The sequence below is a fragment of the Acomys minous genome, assembly GCF_964271855.1.
Source record: "Acomys minous genome assembly, chromosome: 11".
Taxonomy (NCBI): domain Eukaryota; kingdom Metazoa; phylum Chordata; class Mammalia; order Rodentia; family Muridae; genus Acomys; species Acomys minous.
The window spans coordinates 78,600,462-78,626,268 of record NC_140492.1 but is presented as its reverse complement, the minus strand read 5'-3'; the positions used below and the strand labels follow the sequence as shown (position 1 = coordinate 78,626,268).

Below are 25,807 nucleotides of genomic sequence, written 5' to 3'. Positions count from 1 at the left end.
CAAAGGATGCACTGGCCTGAGCGGAGAGGTGCAGCGTGCTCCTGCAGAAGGGAGGACTCGGGACAGCAGGCGCAATGGTGGCCTTTCCATTGCAGAGGTGGCCCCCGGACTCTATTTCTGGAACTTCTCGCTTTGTTGATTTGCAAATTATGGGAAAAGAATTTGCAAACTTTCTAAACTTAAACAACTCTCTCCATGGGCAGACAGAAAACTTACAGCAAATAATCTGGGAGTTCAATTGTTGAAGAAGGCTCCGTGGAGGCAGTGCAACCTTCAACTCCTATGAAGGGGGAAAAAAATCAAGAGTGTTCATCAATCAGTATGGTTAGCAAATGCCTCTAACTTTAAAATAGATTAGAAACATCTGGAACACTTTTCCTCAAATTCTTTTCTTCCACCTCAATGAGCAACAGCAAGCATACAATTGAACACACACAATGGAGGCCCGTGACCAGTGCCAGGGGAGCTGATGGCAGGCATTGAAAGCACCCTGGCTACTGCAGTGTCTGCACAATAAAGGAATTCCATCTTAACCCAAGGTCAGTCTTCTGTGCTTTCATCAACAGTTGTGGCATCTGCCTAGCAATTCAAAGCCTGTGGTGGCAGATGCAGCCAGACAGTGGGAGATACAAATTTTACATCAACATCTACTTTTCACAGAATTCAAACGAGGCGGAGGCAGAAGAAACAATGAAGGCAGGTAGCAGGCTGTCTGGGCCTCTCTCTTTGCTGTCACCCTTTCATAGCCAGTTAGTGGTCCTGGGGAGGACGTTTCCCCACAGGCATTAATGAGAATGGACTCATACTTCTCTGAACTGTGGTTCTCACAGCACCAGACAGACGATTTAAGGGAAACAAATAAGAAACTGTTGTAGTCACTCATGCCATGCTGTAATAGTGGGTAAATCCTCAGTATTGCACTGTTCAGCACACAGCTATCAGGGCACGTGCTTAGATATTACTCTTTAAATTCAAGGTACACTTAATAACTCAAACTCTAATTTGTTGGCAAAACATATGTGCACTATAAAATAAATGTGAATATTTGACAAATTCTCAGTCTTTTAAAAGGTAAAATACACTAAATAAATTACATACACTCAGTGGCCTTATTATTCACCTACATAAATTTGACCTGGGCGTGGCCATAAGAGAGTCTCCAAGGAAGAACATCAAGTACGGAAACCTTGCTCCTTGCCACAGATGCCAGACCAGCTGTAACAGATAACAGATATGGAGGGTGCACGTCTCCACCTGCGATGATCACACTTAGTTCTGAAGTTTTCCTCCACAGCGCCAAAGGAGGATTTAAAGACACAGGGCCCATTTACCCAGGTCTCCAACCCTGAGAACACAAGTTTCTGTGGTTGGTCTTAGCACACTGGAATCCACTCTTCTTGACTCTAAAATGACTCAGAGTCACCCTATGAGGGTAGAAGTGTGCAAAGGAGAGGCTATCCAGAAATCTGGCTTATTAACTCTAAACATAAAATTTTGCTTTATGGGTTAATCCTGATGTGACAACTTCAAATCCATATAGTAGTACAGCAGGAAATAAGCTATACTTTGGCTATGATCTAGTCTATGCTGGTCTGCATACTTCAGGAAATATGCTCTGCTGGGCAGTACACCCAATCCAGGTCACCTGCACCTTACTACAACTCCTCTCCTGCAATTTTACTAGGAGAAAATAATGAGAGTGTCTTCCACACGGCAGAACGTCAGTGAGATCTTGGGGTTTCAGGTGTTCAGTGTTAGAAGCAAGATATGGAGTAACAAGTGGTACCAGGTTACTAACACTAATATCCTTATCTCCCTCAAAGCTGGCAACAGCCAGTCACTTCCACTGCAAATGCTGCCGCTGTGAGCTTGCGTGTTTCACAAAGAACTTGACAGTCTTTCTGTGCTCAGATCAGTTACAGCAGGAGTGCCTCTGGCTTCTCAGAGAGGAGAAAACAGGTATCTGTACTGCCTACTGTATATCTGTTTAAATCAAGTCAAGAATGGCATGTGCCTGTTACACTGAGGTTGTACGACATGACAGAGAAGAAGGAAAAGAGCAGCGAAGGGGAGTCTTTAGAGAAGGTGACTGTAAAACGCCAGTATAAATATACATACAGGGATCATGTTATCATGTTTAGTACTTGGCTAAAAGAAGACAAATGACAGCTACAGGGTGAAAGAAAAAAAACGTGCTACAAAAGCACAATACTAAGATTAGTTAAATAGATCCCTTGTGTAAAAAGCATTATTCTAAGCAGCAGCATCTACAACTCACAAGCATCATTTAACACAGGAGGCAGGTTTTTTTTCTTTTAAACAAACGTAAAATACCTTCATTGGGACTTGGACTGGCGTTACTCAGCTTGGCAGTTTCTTCTCTCTGAAGGTCTTCCTCCTTTTCCTCCACGGTCTCAATGTCATGATTCTTTGTTTGGTCCTTTTCCTTGTGTTTTTTAGACTTCTTTTTGGACTTCTTGTGAGATACTGGATGGTTCTCTTCCATAGGCGTTGGACACTTTAGCAGAGCTGAGCCAGGGGGCACCGTTTCCAGACAAGTCCTAGAGGTATATTTGTCTTGCTGGTCCTCAAAGATGCTACCATTTTGACTAAAACTGTCAACAGGTAGGTCTTGAGTTCCCCGGCCTTCTGGAGTGCTAGGGGAATTGGAGTTGGAATTTACAGTCTGAGGAGGATTTGAGACAGGCAGGTGGGTTGAAGGCAGTGGTGAGGGTGTGGAGATGGCAGCATCCGCAGGGGGCGGAAGGAGGCCTGCAGACTTTTCACTGGTGGGATTCAAATGGCCATTTAATGTTGGTGGGACTCTGTTTGTCAGGTGAGATATTCGAGCTTTTTTGTTCATTAAAGGATCAATGAAATCTGAATCCAGAGGCCGTTTCTGGGGGTTGGAGGAGAGAAAAGAGTCAGCTTTGACCGCTGAGCAGCCTACTCATCCATACTATACTCTAAGCTTAGTCAAAATGAAACCACAACAGACACCCCCCGCCCCTGCAAACACACACACAAACACACACATGGGGGGAGGGGGAAGAAGAGAGAACACACCGTCTAATAATCCCAAACCAAATGTAAAGCCAATATTAGTGCCAAGCAGAGCTTCTAGATTTTCTAGGCTACCCTGAGTCCCAGAAACTACTCTGACTTATGTGCACTAGACCACTCAGGACAAACCTCCTTAAATCAATAAACTAAGTCACAAACTAAAGGGTCCTCCAATGTCTGGTAGAGGGCTTTTCCCCGAGTGTGACCTTTTCCTACCCCTTAACTAAGGGGAAGGAGCTACTGTCCAGGGTGGCTGCAGTTGGCCCTCTCTGGCTCGGTGAGCACTAGTAAGGCTGATGAAGGGCAATATGCCCACACTCTGGTTGTGAGTGTGCTGACTGTCACTTAGCAGTTCAACCATCAGCACGTTGTGAATGGGCCCATCCTGTAGATCCAGCTGTCCTTGTTGAGATGCCATTTTAGTTTTTCACCGTACATCTATGCTTACAATGTCGTAAACTGACTTTAAGAAAAGGCATTTAAAACATGCCACCACTTTTCAATTTGTCCCGAACATATTTTCCACAAGAATGTTCTAGACACACTTCAGATAAGACCAAGTATCTTCAATTTTTCATATAACTCCAAAGCTGAAAACCTGACCATAAACTTAAGTTTAAAAATGGCAAGCAAGATATGCATTAAGTACTTTGACAGGCAGCTTGGCGTAGTGTAAAGAATTCTAGATTGCAGTCAAAACCGAAACCTTGGCATGAATGAGTCGTGGGCTTTGGGCAGATAATCTGTACAGTTTCCCTCACTCGTAAGTCAGAGACTGACTGAGCGCATTGAGCTGCATGGCAGGCCTGTGATCCCAGAACTTCCTGACATACCTGAGGAGATGAGGCAGCGTCCTTGCTGGAACACATGGGAGACTCTGACCGGCTAGTGCCAGCATTCTGAGACGGGTTTAGTTTTCTGTAAAGGAAAACACATTTTTTCCAGGTAATAAAGAGGCCTCTGAAGTGCACATAAGGCTAGCCTTGCTTCTTATTCCCATCTCAACAGTAAAATAACACTGTGACTAGAACATTACTTGTTTGTGCCATTTAAAGACAAAAGGGAGGGAGGGTCCCTTACCTAGAGAGCACCGACTCCAGTGACCGCCTGTCTGTCTCGCTGTAACCCGGCCAGTCTCGCTGGAGCTCCTTAAATACATAATCCTTTAAAGTGTAGGAGAGATCCTTAGGATTCAGATTGGCTACCTGCAGCAAAGTGAAAACGGAGCATTAGCTACTTTTGCTGGGAATATAAAACAGGCTACACGTGATCCCCCTGGGAATACACTCAAGGGATGCTGCGTCCTATCACACAGCCACTTGTGTCTTCATTGCTACCCTACTCATTCTAGCAAGGAAATGAAGACAGTCTAGCTGTCCATCTTCTGTTGAAGATGGATTAAAAAATGTGGCACATACATGTACACACATGCACAGTGATTTCTTTATTTTTTACTTAGCCGTTAAGAAAAGTGAAATTTACAGGAAAATAGATGGAATTGGAAAATATCATATTAAGTGAAGGAATCTAGTCTCAGAAAGACAAAAACCCCCATGATCTTTCTTATGCGTTTACCTTAATGTTTGAGTTTTGCAGGTATGTAGTTTGTAAGCTAATCCATGCCACCAGACCCATATGAAGATCAGGAGAGAACCCTGTGAAGTCAGTTCTCTCCTCCCACCTTGGTATGGGTTCTGAGGAGTAACTCTAACCACCAGGCCTGCGGAGCAAGGCCTTTTACCCACTCAACCACTTCCAGTGCTGCTGAGTCACAGGGAAAATCCATGGTCACTTCTATTAAAGCCGAAAACAAACAGGACCTAATGGCAGGTTACAAGCCCTCAGTGAGCAGCAGCAACGCTTGTACAATTGCTATCAATTTTGATAGTCTTGTCTTTCCTTTCTTTTTTGGTAACCAGGTTTATTCCTTGTATCTGCCAGCTTTCCTGGAGAACTATTTGTTCATGGCCCTGAAATCCTCTCAGAATAATAAACTAGATCAGAAACTAAAGGCTCCTCAGATATCTGCTACAGGGCTTTTCCCCAAGTGTAGTCTTTTCTTACCCCTTAACTATAATTCCTAGAATGTCCAGGACAATAATCTATTTACTACACACAAATCTATAGGCTTATGCCAAACCAAAAGTACTTAAAAATTTTTACTGACAGCTTCATATGTTATATAATGAATTTTAGTCATTTTACCCAAATAGCCTTCGTTCTCATCTTCTCAACAAATCTCCCTTCTACACACTAAAAATACTTAAGGTAGGAACAAGGTATGCCTGCCTGTAAATCTGGGAATGGTTTTTGCATGCTATCAGATTTAATAGTGCTTGTCACAGATGAACACTAATTTAGGATTAATGTTGCCATAAAGCAGCAGTAAATAAATAAACAAATAGAAGCTGCACCTGGACTTGCTCGGAGGTGTAGCATACAGAACAATGGTTTTCTTTTTCTGTTCTCTCTGACAATATGCTAAGGAACTCCACACCTGTACCATAGTTCCCTCCTGGGGTTTTCGTGTGGATGGACAGCTTCCCCTCCCTCAGGGGTCACTTCCCTCCCTCAGGGTCTTTCTTTTAATGTCTCCTGTGCTCATGCCTCTCTATGGGGCCGTGCTCAGTAACTGCCTCCTGCTTGATTTTCTTCTTCTCCTAAAATGAATTCACTCAACTGCAACATTTACAATGCCCAGTCTGTAGGCTAATCTCTAAATGGCTCCAGCCCTAAATGCTCTTTGAATATGAAATTGCCCACTGACATCTACTGGATACATCTAATAGATATTTCCAAAGAGAATCTCTGTGGCACCCTGGCCCACCACAGCCCTCACACCTGCCCGCTTTCTCTAATTCTCTAATCAGTAGCTCAACATCCACTGCACTGCTCTGTGCAAAACCTACTCATAACCCCAGGACCCACTCTTTCCTTCTTCATCTCCCTTAGCAAGTCTTTTCTCAAAATGTGCTAACTTTTGGCTAACTTATGAAGCCAACTCCGCCATACTGCCAAGACATCACCCCTTGATTCTGCACTAGGCTCACTGAAGTAGTCTTTCTCCTCTGCTCCCGACCTCTCTACAAGCCACTCTTGCCAAAAAAATGAGCGGTCTTTTTCGAAGTATAGAACAGATTCTTCCTTAAACTCCAATGTTACTTCCCATCTAACTCAAAATCAAATGGATTACCTCATCTCTGGTCTGCCATGCCTAGAACTTAGTCTCTACCCCTTCTGCCAGGCTTCCAGAAACGACGATTTTCCTCGTCTTTTGCTTCCTTTTCAGCTAAGAAGTAGCCATCCAAAAAAGAGGCCCCTGTTCTCCCCTTTATGAGTGGGTCTCTGGCTCAGCCCCTCTCAGCACCACATCCTTCCAGAATTTATCTTGTGGATGCACCTCAGAAAGCCAAGGATTAGCTGGTTGTGGGGTAAACACAGGGCTTTAGCACCTTATGATGTCATCTGGTACAGTTCAGGCAGTCATTAACTCTATGATTCCCACAGTCCCCCGTATAAAATTAATCTAGATTTATGTATCTTTCCATATACTATAAATAATCTCAAGGTTACTTACAATAGCCAGCAAATATAAATATTATATACAAGGTTGTTATATGTTATTGTTTGGGGAACAATGGCAAGGAATAAAGTCTGTCTGTGTATGTTTAGTATAGATGCAATGAAAAAACTGTCATCTTCAATTAGCTGAACTCGTAGGTGTGTGTAGAGCCTATTGATACAGTGGACCAGCTGCACCAAATGAACGGAAGGAAAGTGATGAATGTGAGTTTGACTCAAACGTCCAAAGGCTAAGACCAAGATTATTCAGGTTTATCAAGTTGCTGTTTTTATTTATTCTACGGAAAAGGAAGCTATATATTTGTACACCAACTTAGTGGCCAACAGTTTTAAACCACATCTCCTTGTACATTGTTAAGTATTTTACTATTTAAATTAATAACATTCACAGCACGCTCAAAGAAAACAACAATATCCATTAGCCTGGGCATCTTTGCTAGCTAGTTGGTGATAAAATAATCATGGTTTGATAATCTGCTTATTCTGCGACTGACTCTACATCTTTTCATGTCAGTTTTGGTCACTTTCACAAAGCAAAAGTCATATTAGCTGTTACGATGCTCAGGATAAGGGACAGACAGGTAACTAGCTTAAGTCAAAGTTATTAAGATATGCCTGTTTTCTACCTTGTGAAGATAAAATGACATATGCATCAAACGCCTAGCCACACTGTTCCTGGCATAAGCTGCGGAAGTGGTAGGTAGGCCAATAACTCTGTATCTGTTTCCCCTAGGCTAGTGGTTTCAGCTCATATTGAACATCCTAATTATTCAAGGCCTTTATATAATATTGGTGCTTACATCCTTCTTCCAGATACTTCATTGATTTGTGTGGGGTGGAATCTAGCACAGGCACGTTTTCCCCCTTTTCTTTCTTTGCTTTTTAATTTTTTTTTATTTTTTGAGATTTTGAGATAGAGTTTCTCTGTGTAGCCCTGGCTGTCCTGGAACTCCCTCTGTATATCAGCCTGGCCCTGAACTCATAGAGATCCTCCTGCCTCTGCCTCTTGAGTGCTGGGATTAAAGGCGTGCATAGTCACTGCCACCACTACCTCCCAGGTAGCACATGCACTTCTTAAAAGGGTCCTTGGGGTATTGAAATGTATAGCTAGGATGAAACTATACTCAATGATTCTGCAAAAAACCTCATCAATAACTCTCAGACCCAATTGTTCAGGATCAAGTATTTCCATTTTAAGATATGTCTGTCCATACTTAAAACACAGTAGTAGCTTGTACTCTCTGTCATTTTGCCCTATTTATCTTCTGTCTCAGAAGGTGATACACAGATTTTTCTGGAGATGTACTTACCATGTATTTTGTGATATGCAACCTGGCTCTCTTTCCCCAACAGAAGGCTGATCCAACACTCTCTCTCTCACATTCATTTCCTCTTTTTATCCTTTCTCTTTAGTTTTAATAAGGGCTATCTGACATATAGATTAAATATAAATTTAAATTATTTTCACCGGGCAGTGGAGGTATACAGCTTTAATCCCAGAAGAGGGAGGCACAGGCAGGCCTGTTCTACAAAGAGAGTTTCAGGACAGCCAGAGCTACACTGAACAACCCTGATGTCCTAACTTAATAATATTCGAGAGCTATATTTTGTACATGAGATTTCGCTGTCTCAAAAATAGTGACAATATTAATAATAAGAGCCGCAGAGGTTTTACCTGTTGTTTTAAGGCCAGAACTCACTCTAGCTACAGATGGTCCTGAACTTGGGATGATTCTTGTGCCTTCTGAGTGCTCTGATAGGCATGTGCTGTTTTTATGAGGTCCTGGGGGTCAATCCAGGGCTTCAAGCCCACGAGGAAAGCACTATATCAACTAGGCCACACCCACCGAGTGCTCTGAAGCTCAACAGGAGGTACCCACACATCCCACGTCTAGTTGTCCTCACCTGTTGCAGAATTGCTCCCAAGGAGTTCTTGTCTTTTTGATTGACACCATCTCTCTGCAGTCGGGCAAGCAGCTCAGGTTTCTTGTAGGCTTTTAGCGCCAGTAAGTGAATGACCCTGTCCCTGTATGGCCTCTGAGAAACACTGCTGCCACCGTGTGTCTTTCGAATTGTATTTGCAGGGTTCATGGGGGTTGACCTTTTCCTCTCAGGCACTGCATCTGAGACTGCTTGAGGTGCTTTCCGTATTTGCACTCTTTTCCCTAAAGTTCAGTGGAAAAGACACTGTTACAGATCTATGCATTGTAATATAATGAGCATTTCAGCTTCCGCATGCAATTTAGGTAACTTTAAATTTCTAGAAAAAAATGTCATTTTATTTCAAATTTTACTTTGAAGAAACATACCAACAGGAAGTATTCTAATGAAGCTGCCTAAAATATGGAGTAGGATCATTTCTTAAAGTAAGTATTAGAGATGTGTCTTTGCCATTTAGCTACACGTGGACAATAATTAGTGATACAAACAACAGAACAGAACACGTCAGATTGCTAACTCTTTGCCGACGGGTAGAAATAGAGTAATTCTGATGCTGCCTTGCATTGCCCATACAGTACTTAAATCTTCATGTAAAGCATCACTTCTAAAAGAGCAGATGTGACTAGAAACAGGAACTCAGTACTAAGGGATACTGCCTCACAATAAATAACACCAGGAAACACGTGTCAGACTTCGCAAGAAAACACACTACCCCAGGCAGTAGTGTAGAACCAGCGCATACTGGGAGCCACTAGAGATAGAGATGGTCCCTCTCGCTAAGCAGTAACACATTTTAGGAGTAAAATCCAGCCAACCAACCACACACACACACACACACACACACACACACACACACACACACACCGCAGAAGAGAAGACAATCGGCCTGTTGTTATAAACTACACAGACAGGTCAGGTACAGGCATGGAAAATGGTACAGGAAGACAGCACTCCCTCAGGGCCAGTGTCGTTTGTGTCAGTAACACTTTCTGCCTGGACAGAATACTGACAAGTGGCCAGTGGCACCTTCTAGAAAGCGTGTGCTGGAAGTGACCTAAGAACTCTCCCTACTCAAATCTATTCGGATAGCACATCCTACTTGTCTCTAGTAACTGCTCCTTTGTAAAGGACAGAAAGCAACATAAAATCCTTCATAATTTCTAAATTGGAATCTCTTAGCTTATTTATTACACCTTATGCCCAACTCCATCCTGTCTGGTTAAGGAGAAGCGGAACTGGGAATGAACGCAACAAATGGGGTGACTGCACTAGAAATAAGTCTAAAAAGTACAAACGACGGATAAGTAAGAGCAATTCTCATGAGCTGTGTCTGAAGAGAAATCAGTTTTGGGTAAATCTACTGTTTCTCTCCAGGCTGGGCCCAGACAGAACTTAGGAATCATCCTACCTCATTCCTAGGAAACTTCTGTCAGCTGGTCAAGTTCTTTGCAATTTGGACACAAGCGATGGCAACTACCAGATGAAATTACTGTCTAGTGAAGGAACACAGCACTAAGGGATACTGCCTCATAAGACAACTAAATTTAATTATGTAAAGTTTTAAAGGCAGACATATAACCATGTTTTATATATTTTATAATTTAGAAAATGCTGGACCAACATTAGATGGAAAAGGACTAATATTTATCATGCACCAATTATAATGTGGTGAAGGGAAGGCTATATATACTAAAAAGCTTCAAGCCAGTAGGTTTTTTTTTTTTTTAAGGCGAGCCTTATCTCTATTTCACAGTTGAGAGATCTGGGGTTTTCAGTGGAAGATGCTGAAAATAGTAAAGTGCAACTAGGCGTGGTGGCGCATGCCTATAATCCCAGCACTCGGGAGGCAGAGGCAGGTGGATGGCTGTGAGTTCGAGGCCAGCCTGGTCTACAAAGCAAGTCTAGGACAGCCAAGGCTACACACACAGAGAAACCCTGTCTCGAAAACCCAAAAGAAAAAAAAAAAAGTAAAGTGCTTACTTAGCATGGTAGGAAGGCCTGTGATTACGCCCAAATCTCCTCACTTGTACCTCTTCGTGGGAAAGGTTTTATGACCAAATGCCTAATTCTGTCCTGCTGTTTCCTGTTGGGCTGTAAGCTCTGTGAGGGCAGGGCCATGGCTGCCTTCCACCAGCACAATGAGTCAGTACTAATGACAGAACTGCGCAAGCAGAGGCGCAGGAGTCAACACATCTCTACTTTCCCAAATTGCCAGACTGCTAGTCCGAAGGCGCATGGGAATCCATAAATGTAAATCATTTTTCAGCTGTGACAGTATTACCATCACATTCTCTGATCGTTCAGTAGAAATTTCTGGAGGAAAAAATAGGGTCAGAGTCTAGATACTTTAGGAAATAATCTAAATTCCACACTTCCCTCCCGCTTGCCAATTTCTGTAGAAAAGAAGCTGCTTAAGTCTTTTTCCAATGAAGCTGTCACCGAGAAGGAATGAAGCCAGCTGGAGACGAACAGTTCCATCACTCTTCCTGCCTGCTCTACCTTAGATCCCTGGTCTCAAAATGGCCTCAGGGATTGCTGGGTTTACTCTCACCCTCTGAGAAGCAAGCATAAGACACAAACAAACAAAAAAGAAATGAGGCTCATTTTGCCTCAAGGAGGGAGGAGAGTATGGTATTTGATAAAAAACTGGATTCTGAGGAGGGAGAGGACTCAGTCTCACTTGAGGCCTAGTGCTCCCAATACACCAACTTCACCACTCCTTCAGGCGGCTGTTGGTTGGGTGGCCATGCCTTTCAAATGGTTGGATGAACTATTTGAAACCCAATAACACTGGCACTGAATTGCATTTAAGCATCATATGCTTGCTGTCTCCCCAAACCTTTGTGCCTGTTCAATCAGGAAGGAGACCCCAAGACTAACAAGATGCTGTAGACAAAGAACACTTAGTGATATAAATATCAATAGAATTGAGATGCTAAAGAAAAAGTAAAGTGGAAAGATGTTACGTTCAAAGGCGGCAGGGCAGCTGTATTCTTTATTTTTAATATTTGCCTCAGAAAGGCCCTTTTTAAAATAAAGCCTGTGGGAAAAGTGAATTCTCTTTCCAGATCCAACTGCTAATCAATTCCCTGGGCTCCTTTGTATACAGCAGCAGTGGTACCCACAGGGCTGGCTAATCTGGGGCTAGGGCTGAATCACTGCTACATTTATGAGCCCATCTCTAGTTCCTCCATTTAATACTAGATGGTAAAATGATTTCTCCTTCAGCCAGTGGCTCTGAGTAAACAATGTGAAAGGAAAATGTTAAAGTAGGCCACCAGAAAGAGAGTAGGAGCCACAGCCATCTTCTGTAGTTGTTTTTCTGCTTGATGGAAACTAGCCAGCACCTTCAGCAATGGAGACTCAAGGCTGTCGATACTATCAGCAGGGCAGCAAGGACAGCTTCGACTCTGGTTAAATACCTAATCTCTACAATAGTCTCTGCTGGCCCCATCTGGCACCTGTGGTACTCTTTCAAAGGTTTAACACAGACACACACACACACACACACACACACACACACAGACACACACACACACAGACACACACACACACAGACACACACACACACAGACACACACACACAGAGACACACACACACACACAGACACACACAGAGACACACACACACACACACACACACACAGAGACACACACAGACACATACACACACAGACACAGACAGACACACAGACAGACACACACACACAGACAGACAGACAGACACACACACACACACACACACACACACACACACACACACACACACACACACACCCCAGATCAGAACTGGCATAAAAATGTCAGAATGACAACAGATCTTAGATGTTCTCTAGTTCAGCCACTCCTTTATCTACTAGCTGAGAAAATTAAGGTAGTCAGTAACTAGTTCCATCATTCAAATATATGCTCACTCATCAAAAATAAGGAAGGCGAGGAAACTGAGAAGAGAATCATGAATATCAGATCTGCTGGGTTGTTTTCCACACCTACCTAAGTTTCAATATATACAAAGATTTTTTTTTCTCCACCAATTCTCCAGAATTTAGGTTGGAGTCAAGAGGCAGATTTGCCATATCAGGAAACAAAGTGCTTGGGATTAGTGGCGTCTTCTCACAAAAAGATGGCAATTCTCACTACTGACACCAAGGCCAGAGTAGAAGGCTACTAAAGAGGTAACCATCATGTGGTCTAAGTAAAAGCGCCATCCCTGGTTCCTCTCCAGACCAACAGGATTGCTCTTTGTTTCCTACAAGAGAGCTTCAGAAGCTCAACAGCCCAGGGAAGTAGGCCAGGTGACCCCTAGACTCCTAGCCGTACAGACTTCATCCCTTAAGCTTGGCTTGTGGCCTAGCTCAGCTGGCAGAGGCCCAGCCTGGACCTGTGCCACACCACACCACAGCAGGACCAGCATGACTCTTGTCTGCCTCCACCCAGGCTCACACCACTGAAAGGAACCTTGTTCTGCAGGTACCTAGGCTGGCATAGGTCAGCGTTTGGTGTCATTTTACATGGCACAGTCAATTATAAGCTACATGGGTAACTCCTGCTATTTAAGAACGAGAATACAATTTGCTCATGAGGACATGTGCATATCATTACCTTTTTTCCCCCCTGAGCCCAACAACTAGGTGTGTAAAATGGAGAGATGGTCAGAGTATCTCAGATATGGAACTGCAAAGTACTGACATATACCTTGTATATAATGAGCACCCAATAAATACTGAGTAATATTAACACTATACATTTTATAGAACTGAATGAGCCAAGTTTTATAAAAAGCAAGAAAATACAGATTGAGTTGCCTAGCAGGAAAGGATCAAGTGGTAAAGGTGATAGAAAAACCTCACTTGCAAATTATCCAGGTAGAGTAAAACTCCAAATAAACAACAGAAAATTCAATGGGACCCTAAGTCTTCAGAGTTCATCTGGCTTTCACTAATAATACTATTTGGCTTTAAACTCTAAGGTGAGAAACCAGAGGCAGTCCAGAGATTACAAATAGAAATAACTAAAAGGTTGCAACACAGGCCACATGAAGGAAAGTCAAAGGGAGCTAGCGTTAGGTGACGTAGAGAGATTGGCTGGGGAGGCTAGTGACATGATTTCAGACCAGAGAAGAGCCCTGTGCAGTGACAGTGAGTGGTTAGGGCACTGCAGACAAAGCTGGGAGGAAAGGAATAAAGAGGATACGCAGGATGGAAGAGAAAACTGCAGGGCTTTGATAGAGTTTGGTTTAGACCTAAACTTTGATAACCTTATACTGGGCCACCCCAAAGGCGTATGTAAATTATAACCCCATGAGAAACCCTGGGAGCTGTGAACTTCCTGGTACCATTAGAAAGTGCACAGTCAGAAGGATTCCGGGATGTTGAGATGTTTGTCACATTAGTTGAGTGTGGGGCTCATGCCTGTAATCCTACCTCTTATGACACTGAGGCAGGATGTTTGCAAACAGGAAGCCAGCCTGTTTGACACAGTAAATTCCAGGCTACCCCAGGCTACCCTGGGCTCCAAAGTGAGCAAGCAACCAAACAAGCCCACGTGCACCTTGTAAACTAGTTGTGTAAACTGTAAGTGAATTGTACATAGTTCCTACAGTTTCAAAACAAACAAAATATGTCACCAACACAGTGGGAAAAGTATGGTAGTATTTGCTGCTTTTCAAGCTTAAGACTAAATCTAGGTGAGAGTTCGCAGCTAGTTATATTAGGGAAAAAGTCATTTTGATGATCTGAGTGTTCTACACTAACTGCTTTGTTGTTTATAAAATGATGGCATTAGATTAAAACAACACTTTTAAAAATCAGTGCCAGACAATTCACACTTTATACTTCAAATGCTAACTGGAGGAAAACCTTATGGATTGAAAAATAATTTGAGATTTAGCCTATTAACACAGACAGCTAATTAAGTTATTTAATAAGGAGAAAGGAGAAAGAAAGGCAGCTGAGTGAGACCTGTTACTTCACTCCACAGGAAAGGGAAGATGAAAAATCTCAATGTTGGTAACTTACTAGTCCGGGTGCTGAGTCCCGCGGGTAGAGACGCTTGGGGAAGCCATGAATTGTTGTTAGACCAAACTAAATGTATCTAAGCTGAGCACCAAGTCCCAGGAGGTTTGGCTTTGTTCCAAAGACACTTATTAAAGGCACTGGTGGAGCCTCTCAAAGTTGAAGGCAACATAGCTAGATCAGTAACGCGAAAATCAGAGCAGTTACAGCAAACCTGGAAAGGTGTTGGCTAAGGGATTTGGGTCTGTAAGAAACCATTTGTGGAAACACTCACCTTTCCAAATTAATATCTGTTCATCATTTACACCACAGTGACTGGAGCCTTGAACAGCTCACCTTCTACCATTCTGTTCTTGCTAATCACTCTGAACTGCTGTATTAGAGGCTCAGGACACTGCCCATAAAAGGCACACTCATCTTGCTGATCTAGTCTTGCTTCCCTTCCATCCGATGAACATTTGCATGTGTTGATGATAAAACCGATGGGGTGGGGTGGGGTCTTAATTATTGGGTAGATGAGAATGCGGATCCTAATTGTGACTGGAGAAGCATCACCCTGCTGCTTGGCTGTGACACTCCAGCATAAGCACTTTTATAATACAAGTTCACTATTGTATAATAATCCTCTGTAAATACAAGCCAAATCTATAAGGCCAGGTATCAACTTACGCTTCTTTAATAGATTTTGACATAAAATAGCCCTATAAAGTTACAAACAGGAACCGCACTGTCCATCATAGAACTTACATCATCCAACGACAAGGAAAACACTGAAGGTCACTATCACAACCTCATGCAGTATCATGACCAGACCCCAGTACTGCAGAAGTTTCAAGAATTATAAAAGTCATAAAACGTTAAAATATGTTCTTTAATTTATCAGCAGCCCGAAGGGCGAAGGATGCCTTTTTTTTTGAACCATGTTGTGGAAAATGTCCTGAAAATTAATTTCTGTGTCTTGGGTCTTAGTATTACCAGTTATGTACAGCCATCTTGAATTTGTCCATTCAAGCAGTATGACGAAGGAGTATGTCTATACAAACCTACATATGGTCCACCGGGTTTAATGACTTTTGTGCTTCGATTGCGGGATTCCTCCTCTGCCTGGGTCATTCTTTCTCGTGTCATCTGATAGGAGTCGTTTGTCGCACACACTGTAATTTTATCTTGTATAAATCCCAGGCAATTGAGCTGGGAGGCTCCAGAGCTGTCAAACAAGACAGTGGCTTTGTTAGAGATGACTTTCATTTTCACAAGACAGGCAAACAAGAATCTTACTATCCTAAAATCAGTAGCTTAAATAAGTTAGCAATCCTAAAACAGCTGATGCTGATTTTTAAATACAATTATTTAAAATGTTTATGCCCTTACTTTCTTTTTCATATTCTGAACAGAATGGGTAAAATGAGCTCCTACAGACCAAACTGAACTTTGAACAACCGTGCTGCAGTGAAGATGAGTGTCCCAGCAAGCCCTGGAGTTCTATTTCAATTGGATTTAAACTTTTCCTGCCATAGACATGAGCAATGCTTAAAGCAGTCCTTTTTTTAGGAAAAAAAAAAAGATATATATGCTTTAGAGAGGACAAGTTAAGACTTTATCAACAATCTTTTTATTTCCAATAATGTATTAGTAGTAGAGCTAAAATTTGTAGAATCTTTATTTAGCACTTCCTTAAACCTCTATATAGTGAATACTAAACAAAACAAAGCAAAACAAAACAAAAAATTGGGGCAAGTGGTCCTTGCTGAAACATACATTAAGAAAGAAAACATCAAAACAAACATGGATGCTAACAGTGACTCTTATGATGGCTTTTCTTCTAAAGTAACATGGAACAGCTCTAATAATGCAATCCTAAACGTCACTAATACTAATTTTAAAATGTAGTGATCATTTAAAATGTTTATGTTCTCACTTTTTAGATCACAGTAAAGTCACGCGTAATATTTTAAAGGAAAATACAATACGCCTTACAGCAAGCTGAAAACTATGTACTGAAAATGGCACTTCTGTTCCTCTTCCCAAACGGAATGGAACAACTTTGTTATGGCACTGAGAAGTTGACTAAACTTCTGTAAACATTGCCAATAACTTTATAAGCACTATTCTTAAAAACTTAATTCATCCCATAAATATTACTTGGCAGAACAAAACCCAGGACGAGGACAAGGCAGAGGTGGCCCCTCCCCCAAGGAGTTGCTTCTCTGGTGGGGGACAAAGATGGGCAAAGTGGCTGAAGCAAGGAACGAGGAATACCTGGGAAAATCATGTGGACTCTGCAGAGGAAGTGATGTCTGAGCACATCATACAGCTGACCGAACAAGAGGGAAGATGAATACGAGTGCTGTAGGCAGACAGCCTGTGCAGGCCCAGAGCGAGCACGGCGTTCATCCAGTTCAGTCAAAGACAGGCAGAAAGGGTAATTAGGCATGAAGCTGTAGAGAACAGTGCATCATGCAGGGCCTGGGGGCTCGTTATGAATTTTGAAGAGTAAGAGACTGAACACAAGAGAACTAGCTCAGCTGTGCTGTGGAAAGATCAGTTCAGATGGAGAACATACCAGGACGAAAGGGATCACAGGAGTGAACAATTTGCGACCAGTTAGGGGTCCAGTGGTCTGCTGAAGGATCAGAGATAGGAAGTGGCTTTTGAACGAGAGCACAGTAGTCAGAGTACAAACAGGTAAGCTGGCTCCAGAGATGTGGAGGAGGCAGAACTGATGGGGTTTGACCAGTGATTAGACACGGGAGAGGGGAAGAGGGCGAAAGGCAAGATAAAGGTCATGTCCAGGTGACTAGCTATCAGGCCCCACCTACTGCAGCAAAAAAATAAAGGGGCGGGGGACAGTTTGAAGGACAAGGAGGGCAGCAATTAGCAAACAGGAAAAGAAGACGATGCTAAAGAGGTGCAGCCAGTGATGCAGTGTGGAGGACACTATGACAGCGCTTCACAAAGCACAGTGGGACAGTGGACCAGCGTGGAGAATTGTAAGATGCTTCTCAGGCGTGGTGGTGGTGCACGCCTTTAATCTCAGCACTCGGGAGGCAGAGGCATGTGGATCTCTGAGTTCGAGGCCAGCCTGGTCTACAAAGTGAGCCCAGGACAGCCAAGGCTACACAGAGAAACCTTGTCTCAGAAAAACAAACAAACAAAAAAAAAAGGGAAGAAAAAACAGAAAGAAAAACCTATTTTTAGCCAGGCGTGGTGGTGCACGCCTTTAATCCCAGCACTTGGGAGGCAGAGGCAACAGATCGCTGTGAGTTCCAGGCCAGCCTGGTCTACAAAGGTGAGTCTAGGACAGCCAAGGCTACACAGAGAAACCCTGTCTCGAAAAACCAAAAACCAAAAACCAAAAACCAAAAAAAAAAAAAAAAAAAAAAAAAAAAGCTTCTCATGTGTGCACTGGCTTTAGGGGCAAGGAAAGGCCCCTAAAGGAAAGAGAAAAAAATTATATATATTTTAAATAAGGAAGACTCGAGTAGCTTTGAATACTGATAAACCAATCAAAGGGGACCAGGGAGGAGGTCTAATTCCTTCCTTAATGAAGTGAAGGTCTGGTGTCGGGGAGTCTGCATTGTAGCACCTCTCCCTATTTCCTACTAAGGGACACATACTAAGGTCAGTGAGAATGAGCTGACCTCATGTCAGTCACGAACTAGAGATTTTATATGAAAGCTAAGGAGCGCTCAGCTGTGCAGGCTGGAAGCTCTTCTCCACAGAATTCTTTACTTGTGCCTGTCAACTCTGTAACTTTGAAAACCGGGAAGATTCAGTGTACAGTGGTTCCCTTTGTCTCTCTTTGGCCTGGATCACTGCTTCCCACACTTGAGTAGGCATTACTTTATGTCCTCAACTGTGCATTTTCAATAAGCTTGTGAATAAGTACACTGAAGGAATCTTTGGAAGATAATTTTGACTTGAGAGTTCCCCCATTTTATATGGGAAAGGTTTTGAAGGTGGAGAAAGGTTTTGAAGGTGGAGAAAGGCAGCAATGGAGACCAGTTACTACTGTTGAATATCCATTTATTGAGCTTCTGTGTGGAGCTCAGCCTGTGCCTAGAAAGCCTGGGCCATTGACAACTTGGCACTATTATAAGAGTGAAGACTAGAAAGGATGGGTCCGGATCACAGGTAACTCAGTTATTGGACTGAGAATTAGGGTCTCTCTACATATACTTGACTGTCTTGGAACTCAGAGATGCACTTATCTCTGCCTCCAAGTGATAGGATTAAAGGTCTGACTGATGCCTGACAGAAAAGGAAAAGTGTTTGGTGCTTTGTTTTCTAGTGGAAATTAATGTATTTGCCTGAATTCTCTTGCAAAATTATCTGTTTCTCTTCTTTTGTTTTATCTTAGACACTTTTGTATATGACCAACCTTCCTTCAGTATTGTCCAGGGTACTTTTTATAAGGTGATATGCACTAGGTATAAACTAAAATTTAACATCCTGAAAGTATCTCAGGTGGTGGCACCATAATTGGACACTGGAGTGCCTCTGCTGTATAAGGAGCACTGGGCTAGAAATTTGGAAGACTCAGTTCTTCTGGCCAGCCACAGCCTAACACAGTTACCTAACTGTGGCTAGGTCGCTTCTTAAAAGAAGACCCTGATAGCTGGTTACTCTACAGTCTTTTGCGGTGCTATCCAGGAACTTCCTACAGTGATAGAAATACCCTGTATCTATGATGCCCACTGTGATATGTACATGTGTTTTTTTGAGACTGTAATTTTTAACAACAATATACATAACTAAATGTAGCCAGAAGATATGGAGGCGAATGGTGCAGGAAAGGTTGTATAATCTGTAGAATATGCAGTTCATACCAAAGTTTTAGGGGCCATTATTTTAAAGCTACACCAATATATACTACTCAGGCAGTTTGAGCTAAGTGGGAACAGCAGTTTGGAGCTTTTTCAGGAAGGTGTTTCCTGTTTCAGCTTCCTTCTCACAGCAGTTCTTACAGATTCATGTACTATGTAGATGAGCCACAAATATGGACTGAATGTTAGTACTTTGCTCCAGTGTCAGAGCTTTACACTGCGGGGGACTGATACTCACAACCTTTCATCTTCATCCAGGGGCAGAATACACACTCCTACTCAAGGCTTTATCACAAACCACAGCAGAGCAAGCAAATGGCTCATTGTTTCCTAAGTCTAGCAGGCCAGCAAGTCATGGCATCTAGGGAGTATCTAGTCTTTTGTCCTTCTTTTATCTTCAGTTTTTTCTTACATTTTTATTGGAATTAATGTCTAGTATCTGGCAGTCTGTGCAATAAAACTAAAAGAAGTCTTGCTGTGCAGTGGTGGTGTATGCCTTTTTTGGGGGGGGGGGTTTGAGACAGGGTTTCTCTGTGTAGCCTTGGCTGTCCTGGACTCGTTTTGTAGACCAGGCTGGTCTCGAAGTGATCCACCTGCCTCTGATTCCCGAGTGCTGGGATTAAAGGCGTGTACCACCACACCTGGCCACGGTGGTGTATGCCTTTAATCCCAGCACTTGGGAGGTAGAGGCAGGTGGATCTCTGAGTTCGAGGTCAGTCTGTTCTACAGAGTAAGTTCCAAGACAGCTAAGTCTACACAGAGAAACCCTGTCTCAAAAAAAAAACAAAAACAAAAAAAACCAACCAACCAACCAACCAAACATCTCCCTTAAGGCAAGACTTGATAGAGCAGAGGAGTATAAAGAAAGCATGCAAGTTATATATATTTTTTCACCTTACTTTTACGTAAGTCCTTACTTAAATACAATGAACATTAAAAAAAAATCTTCCAAACTGACTTTAATTTAAAAACTTATTTTATAGTATTTTTGAATTCTGTAACTTTTGTGACTATACTCCAGTGACATACAATTTCTAGTATATGATAGGTAGTTGATATGTTTAAATAAATGAGCTGTGTAATCAAATTCAATAAACATTGAGGGAGTAGTTAATAAGCATTTTGTTAACTAAAAACAAGCACTCTTAACGCAGAAATGCCCCCTTCAGCACGCCCTTGGAATTACTCACCTGGAGAGTGTTTGCTGGATGCAGTCAAAGCTACCCTGGGGGTTATCTCTCCCCACGTTTGACAAGTAGAAGTTAAAGTTGTGGACTTCACTGAGGGGATCATTTTTGGGAATTTTGACAAGCTAAAAGGTGGGAAAGAGAGAAACACTTCAGTGCTTATGAAGCTTTGCCTTGCTGTTGCTCAAGTGATTCATATGATAACCTCCTGATGCACATCCCTCTTCAGAGCATTTAAATGACAAGAGTTCAAGCAACGTGACAAACATGCCTATAACTCATCCCAGTTTTGTTTCGTTTCTACCCATAAGTGTGGGTAATCACTCCTGTTCAGATGTGATGAGCCCTGCTGAATAGCTTCTAGATAATATAGTGGTCTCTGAGTATGTATACTCAGCGGTCCAGTCTTCTGCTGTCCTACTGCAAACACATTTCACATCTTAATTCTTACTTTTTTGAACTGTACTTCTGAAGAGCAGTAACTAGTACCACAAAGCACATGTGCGGCTGGGCATCCTTGATGTCCCAGTGATGGGAACCATCCCTCATTTAGTCCCATGTCTGTGCCACAGAGTCAGCAGTCCACAGAGGACACACGGCACGTCTCTCCCAAGCTGAGCCCTAGGCAACGCTCCGAGATGGTCAGACATGGTTTCCTTTCTATTTGTTTTTGAGACAGAGTCTCAGTAGCCAGGCTGGGTTTTAACTCATACAAGTTGAGGCAGGCCTTGAACTCCTGATCTTCCTGCTTCTACCTCCCAGGTGCTGGTGGTCCCCCCCACCCCCCATAATTTCATGCATATGGTAGGAGCTTAAAGACTTGTGGCAGGGAACTAGAGTCTTTTCTTAGTTGCTCCTCTTTTGTCAGCACCTGAAGTTTTCTTCTCTGGTTTACATGGGCTTCCACTGTGTTAAGTGATGGCTAACAAAGGGATACACGGGTATGTGAAACATGCACCAACACTCTCTAGTCCCCAAACACACTGGATCTTAGTAGCACAGTAGACAAGGAGTTAGGGACATTGTGTTTTGCGATACCCATTCAGCTCAAAATCTGTTTTCTCCGCTACTGAAATAGTACAAGGCAGAGTGCAGTGGCTCTACACAGGTGGCACAGGCACAGACGAGCTAGTGAATGCATCCCCGTGTCATCCCTGCCTGTGCAGAGGACACCCCTGACTTAAGCCATGTAAAGGAGCTCAAGCTAAGGTAAGAAAGTTGGAGCTACCATCTCCAAACCCCAGAAGAAGGAAGGAAAGCTAAGAACGGATTGATGTCTGTTGTCTGGCAATGGTAGTCATGCAATAGACAGCTGCTGAGGAAATAAGAACTTGAAGAAGTAAGTCCTAGGAAGCATGTCTTCCGAGGAGGTTCAAAAGATGTGTGTAGAGCTAGAGAGATTTCTGTGTATCAGATAATCATACAGCTTCAATTATCCATCAGTTTTAATGATCTTTGCCTCTTTATTTTAGTCTCAATCCCTGAAGAACCAAGTCTCCGCACGTACTGTTTACTCTGTAAGTATCTCTTAGGGGGGCTATGGTTACTCTATGCTTCCTTCCTGTTTCTACCAGCTCTAAAATGCAGCACCTTCCTGCACGTGTCTTAATTATGTTTGCAGGTTCTTTATCAAGCTTCCTTATCAGGTGTACAAACGGCATCCCTCGTCGGTATACATACAACATCTTAATCCTATATTTCTGGGAAAAGCAAGAGCCAAACGATGCTAGTACTGGACACAGAAGTACACAAGCCCCACTTTGAGGTGGTGCGTGCACATGCTGAGAGAGTGTTCATTTGTTTCTTTCCCCTGAGAGGAGCAGGGTCCTGCTGACAGGAGTACCACAACCGAAAGCCTCCCCTGAAGGCCTGGGAGAGGAAGTGGGAACGTTGGAAAGGTGTGGACCTCTGATGAAATCCTCCTCGACCAGGGAGGATCACTTTCTATCCACTTCTATCACTTTCCATCCTAACCCCCCATCTCACCTTGCAGAACCTGGCTGCTGGGGGGATTTTCACAGCGGCTAAGGCGTCATTGCCATGTCAGGCTGCAGTCTAGCAGGCTAACGCTTCTCGATGGTGTATCTCAGGCTTGGAAATAAGATACCACTTTTCCATTCAGAGTATGGAAGATTTGTCCTATTTATTAGATTACAGCTTATATTTTTAAAAACTAGAATCATATATATTTTTCTATTTTTAAAGTGAGTAGAATATAATCAAATTTTATAAATGCATATTATTCATTTAGCAAGAAGTTTTAGCATACTTCATCATTAGCTCAGGTGTCTAACAGAGCTCCACATAATAGCTATCTTTAAAAAACATTAATTAAATTTTGCCTATGTATGTACATATGTATGTATGTACTTCACATGTATTGTATGTACTCATGTGTATGTGTGTATGCTGTATATACTAACGTGTATGTGTGTGTGTATGTCCCAGAATAGGAGAGAATCACAATGAAATATGGGTGTATAGCCAGCCGATTCAATGCCTTTACTGAAAGGTTTGAAATTTATTACACTCAGGTTCAAATGGAACAAAGGGTGATTTGGCTACGTCTCTAAGACATCTGGGAAGATATTCCTGGCATCTCCTGGGAAGTCAGAGACACTAACAGGTACCTCGCAGGGCACAGATTCAGCAACAAAGCATTGCTCAGTCTGAAAAGCCAAAGGCTTTAGGTTAGAGACAGGTAAGCTGTAGCCTTAAAACAGAAATCAGATCTCACTGACTTCTATAAGGCAGAAAATTATGTCTTTAAAGAAATAAAATATCTACTTCAAAGGTAAAGAGTCATTTTACTTTGACTCCGTATTTTAGTCTAATTTCCAATGAGAAAATTGAAAAGCAGAAAAGATAAGTAAGAACCTACGAGCCATGGGATAACTAAATATTCTTTAAATATAGCTTATGCACTTTATTTCATCTTATAACTTCCAATGAGAAGATTAAAAAGGCAGAAAAGATAAGCAAGAATATATAAACCACAGAATAGCTAACTATTATTTAAATATGGCTTAATCACATTCATTTCCTTTTCTTTCTCCAAATGGAAGTAACAAAACTTAACGTATTCAGCTAAAATTTTCAAATAGATCATGAGTCCTTAACGACATTCCCCCGACTAGAGGAAAAGCTTAAAATACGTAAAATTAAAATTGAGAAGTTCCTCTCTCACCAAGGGATGTCCTTGCAAGATTGCTTCTAAATTAGGCCTTAGGACTGATTTCCCATGATAGTCAGCCCAGTCCTCCAGGCTGATCCTAAGTCCATGCAAAACAGCACACGTCTTCCCCGCACCCTTCTGCTTCTTGTGTACCTTAAGCTTGAAGGCTGGTCCTTAGGAAAAGGAGAAGGATGTACTATTTAGGTAAACTGTGGGAGAGGACTCCTATATGTCATAGTAGAACGGTGCATATTTCCAGTTTTATTGAAACTCTAGCTCTCTGTAATGGCTCTGAGTTAAAGAAGGTCTCAGACCCACCCCAGATACGGCCTTTACTGGAGCCCTCTAGGTTAGTTGTGATGTTCTTTGTCTCTCACCTGCTTTGTCATATACAACTTGCTTTTTCCAGTGTCAATTTTCCTGCTCAGGGGCTAAAGTACTACACACACTTGCCAGCTGTAGACTTAAGTGCTACTTTGTACAGGCATTTCATTCTTGAGGGCATACTTAGATACAAATAAACTACATCTAATTTGCACCTTGAGAATAAAATATTATTTAGAAAGTATTAAAGATTGTGTGATTTCGGTCTCTTATTTAGGATGAAGGATGTAGAAATATACCTCCATATCCATATAATTGGAAAGAGAGTTATTAATTTTCATTCCAAACCCAAGAACCTAAACATCAAAGGCTTAGGTCCACAATCCACAACCTTCCTCTCCAACTGCAGTCTGTCTTTGGTAAAAAGCCACACAGAAAATGTTTCAGGAAACTTTCAGACATTTATAATTAACACAGGCATTGTATACCATGGTGTGTAAATCAGAGCTTCTAATTACTCAGACACAGGCTCAGGCATGTGGCAAGGGAGTACTGTCTGAAAGGTCATTTCAACATAAGTTGCAGAGCTGCTATCTTAAGGATCTAGGACAGAAGTGCACGTATCCACTGCTGAAACTCGTACACATGCACAGTGCTATTTCTTCAAAGTAGATGCTGCCTGAGCTGCAGAAGTTCCCCACCGTTAAGTAAAAATACTTTCCACTCCATACTGGATCAAAGCATATGCTAGATTAAAAAGAAAACCAGTCAGGCCTTTTCAGTTATTGGAGTGTTTTGTTTTGTGGATATTACAAAAGACTTACATGGCAGCGCTCTTCCTTGGCAGTAATTAAGAGCCTTAATACCTAACTTTTTCTGCTACTGCTTTGCTGACTGTAAAGGCTCATAAGACATTTATGAACCAGCAATCAAATAGTTTGATATGGCAGTTCTTGGAGCTGAAGTTGAACCCCAGGACCAGGGGAGGCCAGATCATTTTTTCACATTTCTTCATTTTATAAATTAGAGACAAAGAGGCTCAGTGAGCTGCTCAAGGTTATATTCACATTTAAAATTGCCACTCGTATACTCTCAGACCACTTTCTCTGCTCCGTGGCTATCTGAAACACTCATCACTTTGTAATACTGACATATTATGTTTATGGTATTCCGTCCACCTCTAGAACATAAGCTGTGCAAAGGCAGACAGATGCCTTTGTGCGCTTGTGAATGTACTGCCAGCATCTTGAATGGTGCAGAGCACAGAGTAGCCACTCGATCTGCATCTGCCGAATGAGAAAAACTGTTGATTAATGTCTCATGCAGAACTAGAACTGGTGTCTGCTTTCCTTCCACTCATGCTTCCAAAGTATGCTCAGAAGTTTTATTTAAAAAAGAGGGATTCTATCCTCAAATAAGGGTGGGCAATGCCAGGTTAAACAAAACTCTCTTGGCTGTGGATCCTTTGAACCAAAGCATCACCTACCAATTAGTGTGACCTAAAAGTCTACTTTTTCCATCCCTCTAGCACCTCTAGACACAGACACTAAGTGTGTCTCTTAGTGTCATCTGACTGGTATATCACCAGTCAGCTCTCCAGTGTATAGACCGCATGCTAAGCTTAGATATAGGTAAAACTTGCTCTAAGAATTAGGATTCTCTGTTGCTTTCGAATTCTTCCCAGACTTCTAATGA

General features: G+C 42.3%; 1 protein-coding gene across 1 annotated transcript in view; it reads right to left on the bottom strand.

Annotated features, from left to right (window-relative positions):
- The window catches only part of ELL2 (elongation factor for RNA polymerase II 2), a 66,582-nt gene that overhangs the window by 6,070 nt on the left and 34,705 nt on the right, over positions 1–25,807 (bottom strand). Inside the window, exons 3-9 of the mRNA XM_084802015.1 lie at positions 20,617–20,738; positions 15,644–15,807; positions 8,551–8,810; positions 4,144–4,268; positions 3,897–3,981; positions 2,335–2,899; positions 217–280 (exon numbers count right to left, since the gene is read on the bottom strand). Of these exons, the coding sequence (XP_084658141.1) occupies positions 217–280; positions 2,335–2,899; positions 3,897–3,981; positions 4,144–4,268; positions 8,551–8,810; positions 15,644–15,807; positions 20,617–20,738 (1,385 nt within the window). The remainder of the gene's footprint in view (positions 1–216; positions 281–2,334; positions 2,900–3,896; positions 3,982–4,143; positions 4,269–8,550; positions 8,811–15,643; positions 15,808–20,616; positions 20,739–25,807) is intronic.